General features: G+C 42.3%; 1 protein-coding gene across 1 annotated transcript in view; it reads right to left on the minus strand.

Moving 5' to 3' along the window:
- Positions 1-17,438, minus strand: part of pde1cb (phosphodiesterase 1C, calmodulin-dependent b) — a gene marked incomplete at both ends in the record, with an annotated part of 75,152 nt that overhangs the window by 45,243 nt on the left and 12,471 nt on the right. The window contains one exon of the mRNA XM_080836174.1: positions 16,653-16,818. Within this exon, the coding sequence (XP_080692300.1) occupies positions 16,653-16,818 (166 nt within the window). The remainder of the gene's footprint in view (positions 1-16,652; positions 16,819-17,438) is intronic.

The following is a 17,438-nucleotide window of genomic DNA, read 5'->3' on the forward strand; positions in this document are numbered from 1 at the left end:
TGAGAGCTTGGCTCCTAATGGCCCTTCCTTTTCACAGTCACTCCTGCATTTTGGCATAGCCCCTTTTTCAAAAACAGGTTGCCTTACTGTGTTTCATTTTGTAAATCACTGCCTTATTCATGATCCCTGTGCAAAAAATAAATGAAAAAATTCAACTGTGATGGCTCCAGCGATCTCAAAACTGCTGACAAAGCTCACAATTCCCAGATAATGTTTTGCAATGCATCACCACGGTGACTGAGGAACAGCATTTAATGTTTTCACCGGAAGAAACCCAATACACAGTGAGCCCCAAGGGTAAACCAAAGAGGAACGGTGCATGCAGGAAGAACAAAAAGAAAGCAGTGAAGATAAACCCACAGCCTCACGTCGTAAAAGTAGAAAAAGTCATCTAATAATGTGGCCTGCATTGTGTTGTGCTTTGTGAGGTTTTACTTTACCGAAACATTTGCTTTTTAATTATCACAAAATTGTATTTCACCATTCAGTTTAATATCCATAGCAGCACATCATTCATTGACACAACATTAAAATAGAAACAACTAATAAATCGAATTAATGAATCATAAATGTCACAGGCAGGGGTGGTCAGGCATTCACCAATAAAGGAATCAGACTTCTCTGAATGGATGCCAAAGCATCAGCAGATGGTTAATCTGTGTGGGCTGATTTCAATCAATCACCTTAACGGCCACAGTCTGCTGTAACGGGCTAATGTATATCTTGACAAAGCCAAAGATTGACGCTTTGTAAGCATTACTGTGTGGCTAAATTGGCACCTTCGACACCTTCGTTATTCCAGGTCCTAAAAATGTGGTGGCAGAATCCAGAATTATGATACGCTCGACTAGGTCTCCTCACGCTGATCTGCTTAAAGAGGCAGAAAGCTTGCAGGTTTATTTAATTCTGGACAAATTGCTTCTGTCATCTGAGCTTTCTGAATTTGGGGAACACCAAGTGGCTTTCATGACAGAAGATTTGCTGATGTCTTAGTGGTGACTGACCACTTTACTAAGCAGGCGTGTGCCTATTCCTGCCCCCATCAGTCTGCTAGTCTGTAGCTCAGGTTCTTCAGAGTCATTTCTTCTGTGTGTATGGTTTTACTGCATGTTTACATTCTGATCAATGGGTGAACTCTGAGAGCTTTTTAATCACAGAGCTGCTCCTGAGAAATCTCACCCCACGCCACATCACCCCATGGGGAATGGTCAAGCAGAGAGACTGAACCGCACTCTGGGGATCACGATTGAGGCTCTACCACCCAGGGGAAAGGCCAAGAGGCAGTTGAACAGTTTAATATCTGCAAACAGTGGTGCTAGAAGGTTTCTGAACCCTTAAGCATGTTCTGTATATCTGCATTAATTTGATCTAAAATGTGATGATATCTTCATGTAAGTCCTAAAACTAAATAAGTGGAAGCAGTAACACAGAAAACATTCTACTTTTATAATTAATTTATTTAGCAAAATCCGACATTTAATGCCTTTTTGGAAAAAGCATGTGAACCCTTGCTTTCAGTACCTGGTGTGACCTCCCTGAGCAGCAATAACCTCAACGTTTTCTGTAACTGTACATTGGCTTGGAGGAATTACAAAACTGCTTCAACTCATGGATGTTTGTGGGCTTTCATGCATGAGGTCTTTCCACAACATTTCTATATTATTAAGGTCTAGACTTTGACTCATTCTTTAACCATTCTTTGGTAGACTTACATGTGTCTTTAGGGTCGTTGTCTTGCTGAATGACCCATCTTCTGTTAAGCGTCAGTTCACAAACGGATAGCCCGACATTCTGCTGTAGTATTTGCTGGTACAATCCAGAATTCATAGTTCCATCAATGATGGCAAGCCGTCCTGGTCCCGAGGCAGCAGGGCAGCCCCAAACCAAGATACTGCCACCACCATTCTTCACGGTTGGGATGGGGTTCTTATGTCGGAATGCAGTGTTTGTTTTTCGCCAAATATATTGCTTCTAGAACAAAAAGTTCTATTTTTCACTCCATCATCAGGACACTTGTCCAAAAACCTTCTGGCTCATCCACGTCATCTTTAGCAAACTTTGGACGGGCAGCAATGTTCTTCTTGGATAGTAGTGGCTTCCTCCTTGCTATCCTGCCAGGCACACCATGCTTGTTCAATGTTTGTCTGATTTTGGACTCATTGTGGTTGCCCTTCCCATAACCATCCTCTTTAATGCATTTTCACTCTACTATCAGAGACTGAAAGCACTGGATGCCAACCAAGACAAAATTTAGATTAAGGTTCCTGATTCTATGTTATGTTATGTTATGTATGTCTTGTTAATAACCTCTTCTTACAAAATATGCACTCTTTTATCGCCGGCCTGTCCTCTAGAAGTAGTATTGGCAGTGGCGGTGACGCCACAGATGCATCCAGCATTCAAGATGTAGAGACAGTTTAGCCTGTGGTATGAGTGTAGACCACTGAGAGAAGACTGTCATGTACACCAGGGAGAACAGAGAAAAGAGATAAAGGAAAAAATAAACACAAAGCACTATCAGCAACTGCGGGCAATTTTATTCTACAGAGGCCTGGCTAGGGATCCCACACTAGGGTCCTTTAACTTCTCACACTACCTCCTTCTTTGCCTCCTCCGCGCGGCAGAGGAGCTATGACACGGCCTGCCCACTTCCTTTTCTGACTTTTGTTTCGTTATTTTTACTGTCAAAGCAATTAATGCAGCAAGACTCAGGACTGGATGTGGCCTCGCGTCATTAACCATCTACAGTACACAAGACAACGCAGACAAGGAGAAAGACCAAGGACTGGATGTGGCGTCACGTTTTTTACCATATACACAAGACAACGCAGACAAGGAGAAAGCACTCCTTTTACATTGGCGTCTAACACGTTCGCCTGAATCTGCGTGACTTTTTGTTTTAAGTCTGCCGCTCCTTGCCTCTGTTGCCTCTTGCCTTTGTTCTCTGTTAACCTTAAAAACTGGGAAATTAAGGTCAGCAGGAAGTGGATCTCAACTGTTTGTGCGGCGGTATGGCAGTGCGTCATTGCAGTTGACTCAGCCCTTTCGACTCAGCCCTCAGCAGCATTGATGGAGGATAGTGGGGGGTGCAGGTGATGGTGATGGAGGGGGTGCAGCTTTCAATTATCTGATGCAGGAAGGAAGGAAGGGGATATAGAGGGAAAGGATAATGCCAGGGAGGTCTCTCAAAGGCTGGCCCCTACTCCGCTAGCTTTCATCTAAGGAGATGGGGCCCACTGCGAGAGAGTGACAGAGAGGGGGGAGGAAGTCTGGATGGATGGAGCTCCACTATGCTACTGAACCCTTCAAAGGCCACCCTCCCCCTGCATCTCACCTGCCCGCACAATCTGCTTTTAAGATGGTGGTATTGTGTGTAAGTGTGCTTATCGTGTGTATGTGTGGCTATTGTGGATGTGAGAGAGAGTGTGTACGTGTGCGTGTGTGTGTGCATGTGTTTATGTGTGTGTGTGTGTGTGTGTGTGTGTGTGTGTGTGTGTGTGTGTTTGTGTGTACTGATAGTGACATGTAGGGCAATCATAGCTTTCAAAAGAGGTAAGCAGATGAGGAATCATAATTAAAAGCATTTAGGTAGCTTGCTCATCCACAACAAACCTCATGCTTCCCAAAGTGCACAGACAGTTTGTAAACAGCCTCTAGGCACAGACACACAGAACCTATCCATGAGAGACACACACACACACACACACACACACATAAAACGTGTGCACGCGTGCATGGATGAGTGCGCGCACAGATGCACACACACACATCCAACTCACAAACCACAAATCAAATGAGTCAAATGTCTAACCCTTCAGCAGGTACCAGGTACCATCACACCGGTGTGTTTAGAATGTTGTAGAATGGACATTCTAAAGAATATATGGGTCCATCAAACAGAACCTGGTATTTTAGAATGTCACGTTATTGACAAACGCATTATTTTATTACGTTCAAAGCTCCCTTGCTGATAAGGTTAAATAATGTTACACCCGAACGAAATTCAGCAAGGCTTAAATCATTTCTGCTGTTGACATTGCGTCTCGCTTGACTCCCTCACAAATACATAGATAGAGATTGCCTAGATTGCAGACAGAAAAAGAAGAAGAATTTAGCATATCCATTTTCAGACGAGTATGGTGAGAGTGGGTGTGTGTGTGTGTGTGTGTGTCCGTGAGTGCATATGTATGTATGTATGTATGTATGTATGTATGTATGTATGTATGTATGTATGTATGTATGTATGTATGTATGTATGTATGTATGTATGTCCATTCCAGTCATTCAGTTGAAAATGGCTAGGAATCTGGAGAAATTCCAGTGCGTAAAGGGAAGGGGGGCAAGCCTAAGCTGAATAACCATGATCTCCAATCCCTCAGACGTCACTGCATCAAGAACCGTCATTCATCTAAGTGTTAAACCACATGGGCTCAGGATTCATTTGGCAAACCTTTGTCAAGCACTACAATACGTATTAACTTCCACAAATGCCTGTTCAAACTCTGCTCTACCAAACTACCAAAAGGAAGCCTTATGTTAACCGTGTCCAGAAGCGCTGTCGACTTCTCTGGGCACGGAGGCATCTGGGATTGAGCATCACACAGTGAAAATGTGTATTGTGGTCGGACGAATCAGTATATCAGGTCTTTTTTTGAAGAAATGGATGCCGTGTGCTCTGGACCAAAGAATAAAATGACCATCCAGACTGTTACTTGCAACAAGACCAAAGGCCAGGGTCATGGTATGGTGTTGTGTCAGTGCCCCTGGCAAAGGTAACTTACACTTCTGTGATAAAACTATTAATGCCGAAAAGTACATAGAGATTTTTAGAGCAACATATGCTGCCTTCAAGATGACGACCTAACCAGGGAAGCCCATGCATATTTCAACAAGACAATGCCAAACCACATTCTGTACACATTTCAAAGGTATGGCTGAGCAAGAAGGGTGTGTTGGTGCTGGACTGGCCTGCCTGCAGTCCTGACTTGTCCAGAATAGAGAATGTATGGCACATTTTGAAATGCAAAATGCAACAATGAAGGCCCCGTACTGTTGCACACCTTAAGACTTGTTTGCAGGAGGAATGGGACAAAGTAACACCTGAAACGCTTCCTCACTTGGTGTCTTCAATCCCTAAACGTCTTTTAAGTGATGTGAAAAGGAATGGCAACATTACAAAGTGATAAATGATTTACTGTCCCAACTTCTTTTTGAATATGATGCAAAAATCTAAATTTCATTTTGATTGTGTTTATCTTGAAACAACAATAAAGTGCATGAGGTAAAACATCACACAATATGCTGTATTGTTTTCAATGTAATACTGGTCAAAGAGAATTTACAAATCACTGTTTTCAGTTTTTCAATTTAACATACCTTCCAAACTTTTCCTGTTTTGGGGGTGTAGATGGGCATCATTATCATTGCCTGAAGTAACTTATTTATTCTGCTTTTCTTGCCCGTACTGTACCCACTATTACATGCTACCTAAGATCCATCTGTGCTTTACAGAATAAAACCAGTGTGTATTTCAGCATGGCGTGAACACTGGAGTGGAGCACTGTGACCTTGCTGATGCAAACCATGCCGTTGCTGAGAAACGTTATCACTCCCTGACTGCCTGGGACGGGAAAATTACAGCCCCCTAGAAATAGCAGCAGAAGAATGCGGCCTTTCTGAGAGAGAAACGGCGGAGACTGGCAGATGAGAAGCACTCGAGGAATCCGTAGAAAGAGGTCAGCATGTGGTGGGCTATGTGATCTGAGCGCCAGCAACAACCATCCCATAATATCAGAGGAATGACTAATAAATTATAGCTTACCTCCAAAGTATGTGATGGAGTTCTTTTCATGGTACTTTTGCCGGAATGTGAATTGTCGCGACCATGAGGTCGGTTTGACCAGTAATGCAATGATATTTGGACATTTTTCAAGGTGATTAATTTAAGAAGAGAACAGGAAGAGATCCAAGGAAACACACACACACACAGCCTTAGAATTTATATTAAAATGTCTCAAATTCGGGGGGTACGGTTGTCTGGGAATTCCCCGCCCCTTCACTGCATTTCATTTGCTCAGTTAGTCTGGCCAACTCCTCAATGGAGGTCCACTTCACTCACGTAATTGGACACGCCTTTAACCAATCAGACCAACGATACTATACAACGATACAACGATCGGTAATAAAGCAAACACATATTTTTTCTGTATGAATTGTTCCAGAGCAGGTTTCTGTTCTATTTTCAAAGAAAACTTGCCTTTGAAATCATCCAAGACAGCCGCGAGAGCAGTATATAGTTTACTGTGCTTTTCTCTTAAGTTTCGCTTTTGTTACGGTAGAAGTGGTTATTTTAAATCCGCCAATGGCGCGCCAGGTAGCCAAAAGCCAGTTTGTGATTGGCTCCAAGGATTCTGGAAATCTTGAAGTGAACTGCTATCCTAAGTTTGCCAGACCCCCTTCAGAGGCTAAATCAAATTGGCCGGAGAAGAGGGGCGGGACTTCCCAGACTAGGGGTACGGTGTTGCAAGCCGATAAAGCCCCCCACTTACGGGCTACATTGCCCACAGGTACAAGTCTGGCCTGATGTCATTTTCCAATCCTTTCCCTACATCTTCTCCGCCTCCCTTCCTGTCATAACTTCACTTACCTATCCAAATAAAGGCATACAATTTTTTTTATTTCTGAACTTCTATTTAAGTGAATTATTTTTATTTTTCCACACAGTGACACAAAGAATAACCCACAAAATACTTCAATCCATCTAAAGGATATTAATCCACAAGTATTGGAAATCTATCTCGCAGGACTCTATTAATCCAAGCCAGTGACTTGATTGATCACTATTAGGAGCAATCAGTGCTCGCTTGGCAAGCAAATGAGTCTGCTCTTCATCGATGAGTAATGAGAATCAGGGCTTCCTCACTGCCAACATCAACACCACAAAAGCATTACATAAGCAACACTCTGCCACTTAATTTTTGGATCAGGCAAAAAAATGGACATTAATAAATAAGCAGAGCTGGAAGCTTCTCTTCAGGGTTATTTTGCTGTGCAGTAAGTCGCAAACGCTGGATCTGACCTGGGACTTTCCTAGCCTACAACCAGCTACCTAGTAAGACTGCAAAGGCCGATACTGATCACTGCCTGTCAATGTTAAAGCATGGGACAGAAATGGTATCGCTTAGTGAATATGAGCGCATCTGTGGAAGTCATAAATCACAGGATATTACATCCGTTTCTCTTTTCTTTGAAGCGTATTCTTACTCTTTTTTTTCCATCAGGCAGGGGTTCCTTGCCCTTTCTTTGAGGAGGCTGGGAGGGCTGGGAGAAGAAATTGAGGACGCAACACAGTAATCATCAATTGGTAATATGTCTGGGGAGAAAAGGCATGTGAAAATCTCTCTGGAGAAGACTTCAGGGGACAGAGGGCACAGATTCTCCATAGGCTTCAGTTCAAGGTGATGAAATGCAATCTAATGTGTATATGGGCTCAGGACAGGACTGGGAGAGATTGGTGTGGGGGGGGGGCACTTATATGTGCTATAGGCCTTAAAGGTCGAACAGCCAATCAAAATACACCTCTGCCTTCCACGGTCCTGAAGCTACGTGATCAACGTAGCAACATTGTTGATGCTGAAAGAGCTCCATCTTAGCTACTTTGTTTACTTCCCATTTTCTGAGCCAGGGGTGTGTGTAAACCCCAAAGTCTAGAGCTAGAGGAACATGAAGAGAATTTCAATGAATTCAATGAAAATTGTAAGGTATTCTTTAAGCCGTACCGCATAGTAGTGCGTAATATGACACTCCCCCTGGCTCTGATTGGTTGTTTTGATTTGGTCGTGGTGGATTCTTGCAAGTGGCATTAGGTTCACTAGGTGGAGCCAGAGGAGGCTTTTCTCACAGGTGATCACAGATGATCAGGTGAGCACAGATGATGTGACTCGTGCACCACTGTCACGACATACAGACACTGTTAGCAAATATGACAAAAAGGGTTCCCTACTGCAGCTTTAAAGACACAACTAAAGGGTTCCTTACTGAAGCATTGAAGGTGAAACTCATTTTGAAACCATGCCAGAGGACAAGAGGAAAACAGGTTGTTGCTTGTTGTCTGAAATTGGGTAAATACTCTCTATGAACATCATTATGAACGAGCCTACAAATGTTCCTTAAATTTGGACATTCACACAAGTATGTATTGGCTGCTGAGTTTTGACTGACCCTTTGGCTGCCATTTTGTTGAGCGAGCCAAATAGAACTAGGGGATGTGAACAAATGTAGCACACCCAATATGAGTATTAATCTTAAGCAGTTCATGAGATATTCATATGTGTTAATTGCAGTGCCCCCATGATCCAAATTTCACAAAATGTGGCATTCTTCCAAAGAAGGTTTTAGTGATTGAGGGTGTCAAGTTCAAACCTCTACATCACAAGATAGAGATGGCACCACTCCACAAATGAATTGTAATGAGCCAGGGTATTGCGCATCCTAGACGCCAGATTGCCATAAAAATGTCATTATTTTTAGCAAACGGTTTCGAGTTATTGCCCAAAAAATGCTTTGACCATACCCCACTTTAGGGAGCGCTAGCACCAAGGGCAATATACACTTAGGGACATAAACCCTACACTCTGTTTTAGACATGTGGGGCTACAACCATACCAAGTTTCATGTGGATTGGTGAAGTGTGGGTATATGATATCATCTGCCAAAAATTGTTGGGAAAAAATGGAAGGAGCAGAAGGCAAACACTATATGCTGGCGCAGCATCGACCATAACAACCATGGACTCCACCTTCAAATGTCTTCTTTGCCTGATGCCCCTTTTGCGCCAGCTGCCATGTGGGGATGAGGTTGCATTGCTCAGTGGCAGTCCTGGTTGGCCAAATGCCCTGAGCAAACACAATATCTGCTCACCTCTCTGAAGTGCTTTCACTGAGATGAGGGGGGGGGGGGGGGGGGGGGGGGGGCTTTTGATTAAATGTCACATGCTCATCAAAGGGGTGGTGGGGGGGGGGGGGGGGGGGGTGATCCATGCACAGCTTCATCACTGGGATCCTGGAAAATCAGCTATAACAGCCCCTCTGCCATAATGATGGCTGTTCCTACCCACCTTCCCCAAAGGAGGCGATGTAACTGAATACTAGATCTGGTGGACAACATCATGTAAAGAAACATGAATGAGCACACTGCCACCAATGCAGTGTGTTCACCGATTGTGCCATGTTTGGACCTCTAACTCCATTTACAAACCTGCCAGTGTCATCCATCACCGCTCCCACCACTGCTGATATGAAAACACAGACCCAGGCCTTTAGACATCAATAGATATTGACTCTGGGCCTTAAATTTACATCTTGGGCCAACAAATTAACCTTATGACCACCACCTATTCCATTCAGTGTGTTAGTAGGGTTTTCTCTTTCTCCTTCTTAATGTAATGCTTGTCTGAAAGGGGTGTAATCAAAAATGCCCTTAAAAGGGGATACATATACTCCATGGTCTCACAGTGAGGTCATGGTATCTGGAAAGGTTTTGATGGCTTGATTAAAAAAAAAAACTGTTGCTGTAATCAAGCAGACATTTGCTGATACTGTCAAATAACACAGCAAAACAACAATGTAATTTCTCGCATACTAAATTCTGCAAGTATACTTACATTCATTCATCTAGCAGATGCTTTTATCGAAAGCAATGCACAAGCAAAAGAAATGTGGCTGTTATTGAAATAATGAGCATCTGAACAACCTATTGTGTGGCTGCTGTTCTTACAGATTCAAAATGGCTTCAACTGAAAGCACTCACATTGTGTCACAAAGAGCAGATAAATTGATTGTAAAATTAACGATGGATCAATATTTAGATTTTCACTCAAGGCTGTTGATCAATTGATGCTGCAGGGGGCAACACAACTAGGAATTCAAGGTCAGCTGGTGGCCGCAAAACCCCTCAAATCACTGCACATCATCAATGGTAATGTCCACGTTTCTAATACAATCGGCACTTTATGTCAAATTCAAGGAACTGCTCCTTACAGTCCTCTAGCTGTATATTCTGTGAGTTTACTCAAAATATCTCTGATATTTGCACAGAGTCTGTCAACGGGACCAAGACAATATGTCAGATCAAGCCAATCAACATGTTGCTTCAGGAGCATGGAGGGGAGGGGTGTGTTTTGATTGGCTGCTGAGCTCAAAAGTTCACTTCAACGTCACACACTAACAAACACACTTCACTCAGCATCTTCCACAATACAAACAACTCAGCATTTCCACTTTGTTCCTCTTTCATGATGATCGCTTCCACTTGATCCACTTTTCCACCACCAATCAGCTGAAATGACTGCTGATTATATTTCCAGACGTGCAGGCATTTCATATTTAGGCTAGATTAGAACACGCAGAGGAGAGAGAGGGTTATGATTTCCATTAGCTGTTGAATTCATCATGTTGAGGAATGGGTCCTTGGTTATTCATAAAAAAAAAAAAACCTCCACAAAAAAAACAACTACAACCCTTAAAGCGACCTCATTAGCACCAGAGCATATAGGGGAAGAAGGGGTTCAAAGTTGCACCCATGACCTCATCAGGATGGGGGTCAGACTCAGGGGGAGATTCTGCTATTAATAAAAACATGAATGCAGAATCATCCTGAGGTGATGCCACATCATGTTGTGTCTGCAGTGCCAGAGGGATGAAACAGTGTGTGTGTGTGTGTGTGTGTGTGTGTGTGTGTGTGTGTGTGTGTGTGTGTGTGTGTGTGTGTGTGTGTGTGTGTGGCTGGATCGGTGTAGGAGTGTATATTTTGAGCAAGTGAATATGGATCGAGTTTGAATGTGTGTGTGTGTGTCTGTGCATGTTTAAAGTGTGGCGTTAGGGGAACAGCATAAGCTACTGAGGATAAGAATTAGGCATTAATCAAACTAAGAGTTCATCTCAATGTATGTCACCCAATTAAATAGGAGATAAATCACTCTTATACCTTGGTGTGGGTGAGTGTGTGTGTGTGTGTGTGTGTGTGTGTGTGTGTGTGTGTGTGTGTGTGTGTGTGTGTGTGTCTGTGTGTGTGTGTGTGTTTGTGTGTTTGTGTATGTGTGTGTGTGTCTGTGTGTGTGTGTGTGAGAGAGAGACAGAGCGAGAAAGAGAGAGACAGAGAGAGAGAGAGAGATGTTTGTTTGTGTGTGTGCTTGTGTGTGGGTAAAAAAATAGTGTGTTGTGTATGTGTGTGTGTGTGTTGTGTATGTGTGTGTGTTTGTGTAGTCATTAGTGTACATGTCCATGTGGGAATGTGCGTTCTGTTAACCACCCCTGTCACGTCTAACCTCTCTGTTATCTCCATAAAGTAATCAGTCATTAGATGACTAATGAGCACAAACAGCAGCACCAGTCTACACACACACACACACACACACACACACACACACACTCACACACAATTACGCCTGTGTGCTAAAGAGAAAGCTCTGAACACACCTTGTCCCCAACACATATCATTCATTAACTTGCACTGCATGAAAGCCAACCAATAAGCTTTAATGAGCACACAACAAATCCGTGATAGCACCTCTCTAATGACACAGAATGCATTAAACGCACTACTCTAATGGTGCCAAGCTGTGGCTTCTGACACAGTGACCCCAGGCTGGGGGTAGTTGGCTTCTCAAACCCACTGCAGTGGCAATTACCTTCAAGTCAACACGTCTCCGTGCTGCAAGGGTAAATATTTAATGGCAAAATAATCAAATGCTTCATAGTCCCAAGAGTTGATGCCTATTGTCCTGTGTAAAAACAGGAAATGTTACCAAGCTGGAGGTGAAAATACTGCACTGTGATTTTAAATACACAGGTTTCTAGAGATAACAATCTCTACCGTAATAGGAAAGAAACCGGGTGAATGATGGAAAAATAAGATATGACTATAGAAAATTACACCAGATTCTAATAGGATACTTCTATAGTTTCATAAGATTTGGCAGGGTTTGGTTGCATGTCCATGGTGCGTAGATGTTATTTTGTTTAGACATCAAATGCAATACTATGTCAAGCATGCTTCCATAATGTAATACATTAAGTGCAAAGGAAACCTCCCTCAGTTAAACCCTTGTAGACCCATTAGAAGATAAAAAAGCATGGAGTGCCATGTTTTATTAGAACTGAGTGCTGTGGGTTTTTTTCTATGTATAGTCATGGCTCAACCTCATATCTAAAAGCAGACAAGCACAAACACAGAGCCAAGCTATCCCATCATGCCCCTCTCTGCTGCTGTTTGCCCTCTCCGTCCCCATTAATACCCTCAGTGGGTTTATCTGCTGGGGTCGTGCCTCTGTATTAAAAACAGAGATTGTCAACTTGCCTCTTGCCACAGCAGCCGAGTGCCATCTGCCTCTACACTGCCAGCGTAACGAGTGAGAGCCAAGATCCATGATTATCACGTCACATACCAGACTATCTGATACATGAGACCTTTTCAGTCATGATTATCACGTAACATACCGGACTGTCAGATAAATGAGACAAATTTAGTCATTATAATCATGTCACATACCAGACTATCTGATACATGAGACAGATTCTGCCATGATTATCATGTCACATACCAGACTATCTGATACATGAGACAGATTCTGCCATGATTATCATGTCACATACCAGACTCTCTGATACATTAGAAATATTACCATGTTTTTAACATTTTATGTTTAACTTTATGTTTTGCTGCCTACATTTATAGTTTGTCATATAATAATTAATAATATGTCAATACAGTATATTTTCATTAAGAATTGATGCTGGTGGCTGGTGAATCATTCTCTTGGGGGTAGCACTGCTTAGCATAGCATATTATGCTGTCATCATTAAGCAAGCCTTACGGCTCCCTTAAGACCTGTAACTCAGACCTGCAGGGTTTCTTACATGATTGACAGCATCACGCGGATTCCATCACCTCCTCTCAGTAGAGCCGTCCATCATTCAAACACCCACACCTTCTTTGTGTTCCCCTAAATAGCCTACACACTCACTGAAATGGATATGTGAATAAGGGTATAAACAGTCCAGAGCCATGGACCAGAGGGGACACTAGAAGTGTGGGTGTGTGTGCTCTCCTTCTAATAAAAGCGATTGTATTGAGATCAAAATAAAAATGATTATAAATAAATAAATACATACATAGATCAATGAATAAGAGCTCTGTCAAACCGATCCACTTGTATAAAACAGACAGTGGCTTTCAATGGAAAAGAAAATGTCATGCTTTCCTTTTTTATTGCTTATTTCCTTGTATTTCTTATTTCTTTATTCTTTATCTCCCATTGTAGCCACGCTCAGGAAATGGAGCCTTGCTCTTTACCACCACCACACAGACAGGAAGCACCAGGACCTTTGTGACATCACAGAGCCCACTGAAAGTGCTGGCCAATCAGTAGCAATGTGGGAGCCTCTTGATCATAGGAAAAGCTGGGCTGACAAAAAAAGAAAACATCTCCTAAATGAGAAGCAAAGGTCGTATGATTCAACTGAGTGCTCTCTCTCTCTCTCAAACACATGCGCTCTCATTCTCTTTATCTGTCTCTTTATCTCTCTTTCTGTCTCTTTCTTTCTCTCTCTCTTCCCCTATATTTATCCATCTCTCAGTCTCGCAACCTTTGACTCTATCAGTCAATATCAGTACCAATATATCTTTGTCTATGTCTTCACATCTCTCTCTCCCCACCACTTTCTCTCTCTCTCCCCCCACCACTTTCTCTCTCTCACTGCATGCTGACAGACAGTCCCAGCACAGCCCGAAGACAGATGAAAATGCGTCAAATAACCAGCCAGTCCTGGGGACAGATGAAACATTAAAAAAAACGAGGTTGAGGCGGTGACAGTGAGACCAGCCCGTCTATGAGAGGCTACCATTCAGGAAGGTCAACAGATTAGGACAGGATTAGAGGATTGGGAGAAAATAAGAAGAAAAGACTTGGATAAACTGTGCTTTATGATCGTGGACAGATAGATAGGAGGTAGATCACACAGCCTGTTTCACACATGGACAAATTGGTGACGCTGGTGATGTTTATGTAGCATAGTATCCGCTCATTCATTTATTGATACAGACAAACCATGCACTAATAAAAACAGTGCTGTTTCATGCTGAAGTGCATGTTTTTTTCCCATTTAAATCTGAATTGCATTGAATTTAAAATAATTTTATTTTATTGAAAGAGCTGAACAAATCATGGACATCACATTTACTTGAGCATTACCACACACTAATAGCCTAGAGCATTAGTTAGTGTTAATGATTGCAACTTCTGTTCAAAACTGGACAGTATTTTAAGGTTAAGAACTAGCATTACTAGAGTCAGGAAGGGAATGAGACAGAACTGGCGATTGGGATCGGGATATGAACGGAGGTGGGACTTGAACATCGGGTCCCCATGGCCCCAGTGCGCTCAGGTCAAATGTGGTTAGGGGATGCCCACGCAATCATTCGCAGCACAGCTCCCCCCATTCTAGGCTTCTTCTCTTCAAACTGAGGCTGAAGTGCCTCCACCATTCAGTTTCATGAAGTGCCACCACATGAGAGAACGAATCATGTCTGACAGTTAAGGTCTCCAGGTTTACAGCTATCCGTGGGGTTAATAAAGGTCACCCACTGGAAGAATAACTCAGCAGCCAGTACTGTCAGGTCACAAATAACAGCAAGGTCACTATAAACACTCCATAAAGGAACATCAATCAATCCCAGCACCTTATTACAGTTTTTTACAATCGGATACACACTAAAATCAAAAGTGTAACACAATTATCAAAACCTTCACTCAAGGAGCAAAACAACGGCTCAGATCTGCACAACTATAAGCACATTTAAACATCACACTTTTTGCGAAACCATACACACAAGTGATTTGCAAAGCACTAAACACACTTTTATGCTTTAGACACAGACATATATCAAGAGGTCACTTCCTTGCAATTCCAAAACACTCTGTCAAGTTACCACACCTATGAGCCGGTCAAATAAACACAGCCATCAAGTGCCCAAACACATAATTGCTTAATTGTAGACACAACAAACAGGTTTAAGCACTATAGAAATGCAGCAGATGAGTAACTGTAATCTGTCTTCAACCAAAATGGAATGAGTCAAAAGAAGAAGAGTGAGGGTGAGAGGGGGAATCCACAGGAGGAGAAGGAGGAAGAGGCCGAGGCCATGCCATGAGGCTGAGGTCAAGGTGGAAGTAGAGGAAGAGGAAGACTTGTAGCGGCAGGAAAATGTGCTCAAAGAAGAAGACCAAATTAATCAAATACAACTTGAAAGGAGGACAGGCCTATATTCACGCAAGAACAAGATATAGAGATCATAAACATGCTTTTGGCAAATGCGTAATGCTATCTGGCTCAGAGAAATTCAAGCAAACATTACTGTATCGGTGACCATGCCATTTTCAATACAGTAATATCCATCAGGTCTCTCAGTCAACACTGGCGACACTGACAAATCTGTACATTTTACTGTAAATGGAATTGTAACCTGTATTGGAAACATCTTTTCACCTTTGTCTGATATTTGCTGGGCTTACAGTGTTATGCACACTACTGAAGTAGCATGAAAACTAGGACATGTTTTGTTGTGATTCTCCATGTTGACATGTTGACTGATTTGGGTATATGGAGAGAATTACGTAAATAATATTTTCATCAGCATTGGTCTTGGGTAGTGTTTTTACTGTATTGTGTATTTTCACTTTCTCTGTGTACTTCACTTACACTACTCTAATCACTGAGAAGTAGTATTGCTAAAAGTGTTTTAGGTTTATAACAGAAGTGTGTAAGTGGTACAAACAGAATTCAGTATATGCAATGCGTGTGTTTCATATGGTAACAAAATATGGTTTTGTTAAATGAGTGTATAGATTTTACAAGAGTGTTTCATTTTGCAATGGATCTGATGTTTTTGCTCATTGGGTGTGTGGTTGTGCTTATTGTGTGAGGCGATTGAAAAGCAAAACAAAGCAGTCAAAATTGTGTGTATCCGATCGTAAAAAACTGTAAACCCTATATGCTGTCAGTCCACCCATATGTGTGTGTGTGTGTGTGTGTGTGTGTGTGTGTGTGTGTGTGTGTTCAGTGTGTGTGTGTTTGTGTGTGTGTGTGTGTGTGTGTATGTGTGTGTGTGTGTGTGCGAGCGAGCTTATCCAACATAATGCTGTACGAATGCCAACCGTGTGACATGACTGCCAAATCTAAAGAAATAAGATGCAACCACAATATGGTGTGGTAAGTTACCACACAGCCCCATGACAACCAACAACTAGGCCAAGCCTTCAAGGAAAAACAAATTACATTAGAACCCCTGTCACACACACACAGGAATACACTCGCACAGAGATACACAAACACTCTCTCTCTCTCACACAGACACACACAAAAACACACAGACACACAGACACAGACACACACACACACACACACACACACACACACACACACACACACACACACACACACACACACACACACACACACACACACACACACACACACACAAACACACACACAAACACAAACACAGACAAACACACAAACATACACATGCACACACAGACAGACACACATGGAAGGAAGCGCTTGCAGCCATTTATAAGTGAAAGTTCAAAGCTGCACCTGGTGGCCGTCTTCTCTGTGGCATCTGGACCTTCGGGGAACTCGCAAGCCAAGATCTCCTCCAGTGTCTGTGGGTCGTCCGGGACAACGCTCGACCCGCTCCCCTTGTCCTTGACCCCGATCCCAGCTGTAATGGCATTCCACAAAGCATTCTGGGACTTCGAGCCTAGATGGGGTGGAGAGGTTGAGAATCGAATGTCAAAGCATGGATTTCACCTGTCCTGGAGGTGTTCAGCTGTCCTGACACATAAAGCTTTTATGAATGGCTCTCTCATTAGTATCCTCTACGACAACTTGAAAAAGAGTCCAAACCAAGTTAATCAAAAACACTGCGTTGCTGCCATCCTGTGGTTCGACCATGTCATCAAGACATTTTACTCAAATGAAAACCACCTAAAACCTTTATACATGACACATAACACTGAACAAGTCATGCTGACTATTGTTTTACTGTGTCTGAGTTAAGGTTCTCATATAAACTTTTATGCAGTTGGTTTAATTTGGTATTACCAAATGTTCTGAAAGAGAGATTATATTTGTTAATTTTAATGTAAAATAAAAGTTTGATTGAATTTAATTGAATTCAAATTAAATGTAGGTATTCATTTTAACAGGGCATTATCTTCGGTGCTAAGCATTACATGATTACTTTATATGTATTACTTTGTTTAATTTATTAATGTTTGCTCAAGACAGGCATACATTCATTGTTTGACTATTGACTTGAATATTCCATAAACTTCAGCATATATCATCAATTATGGTTTGTGAAAACAAAAGTTAATA

The sequence above is a fragment of the Sprattus sprattus genome (genome assembly GCF_963457725.1).
Source record: "Sprattus sprattus genome assembly, chromosome: 4".
In the NCBI taxonomy this organism is placed as follows: domain Eukaryota; kingdom Metazoa; phylum Chordata; class Actinopteri; order Clupeiformes; family Clupeidae; genus Sprattus; species Sprattus sprattus.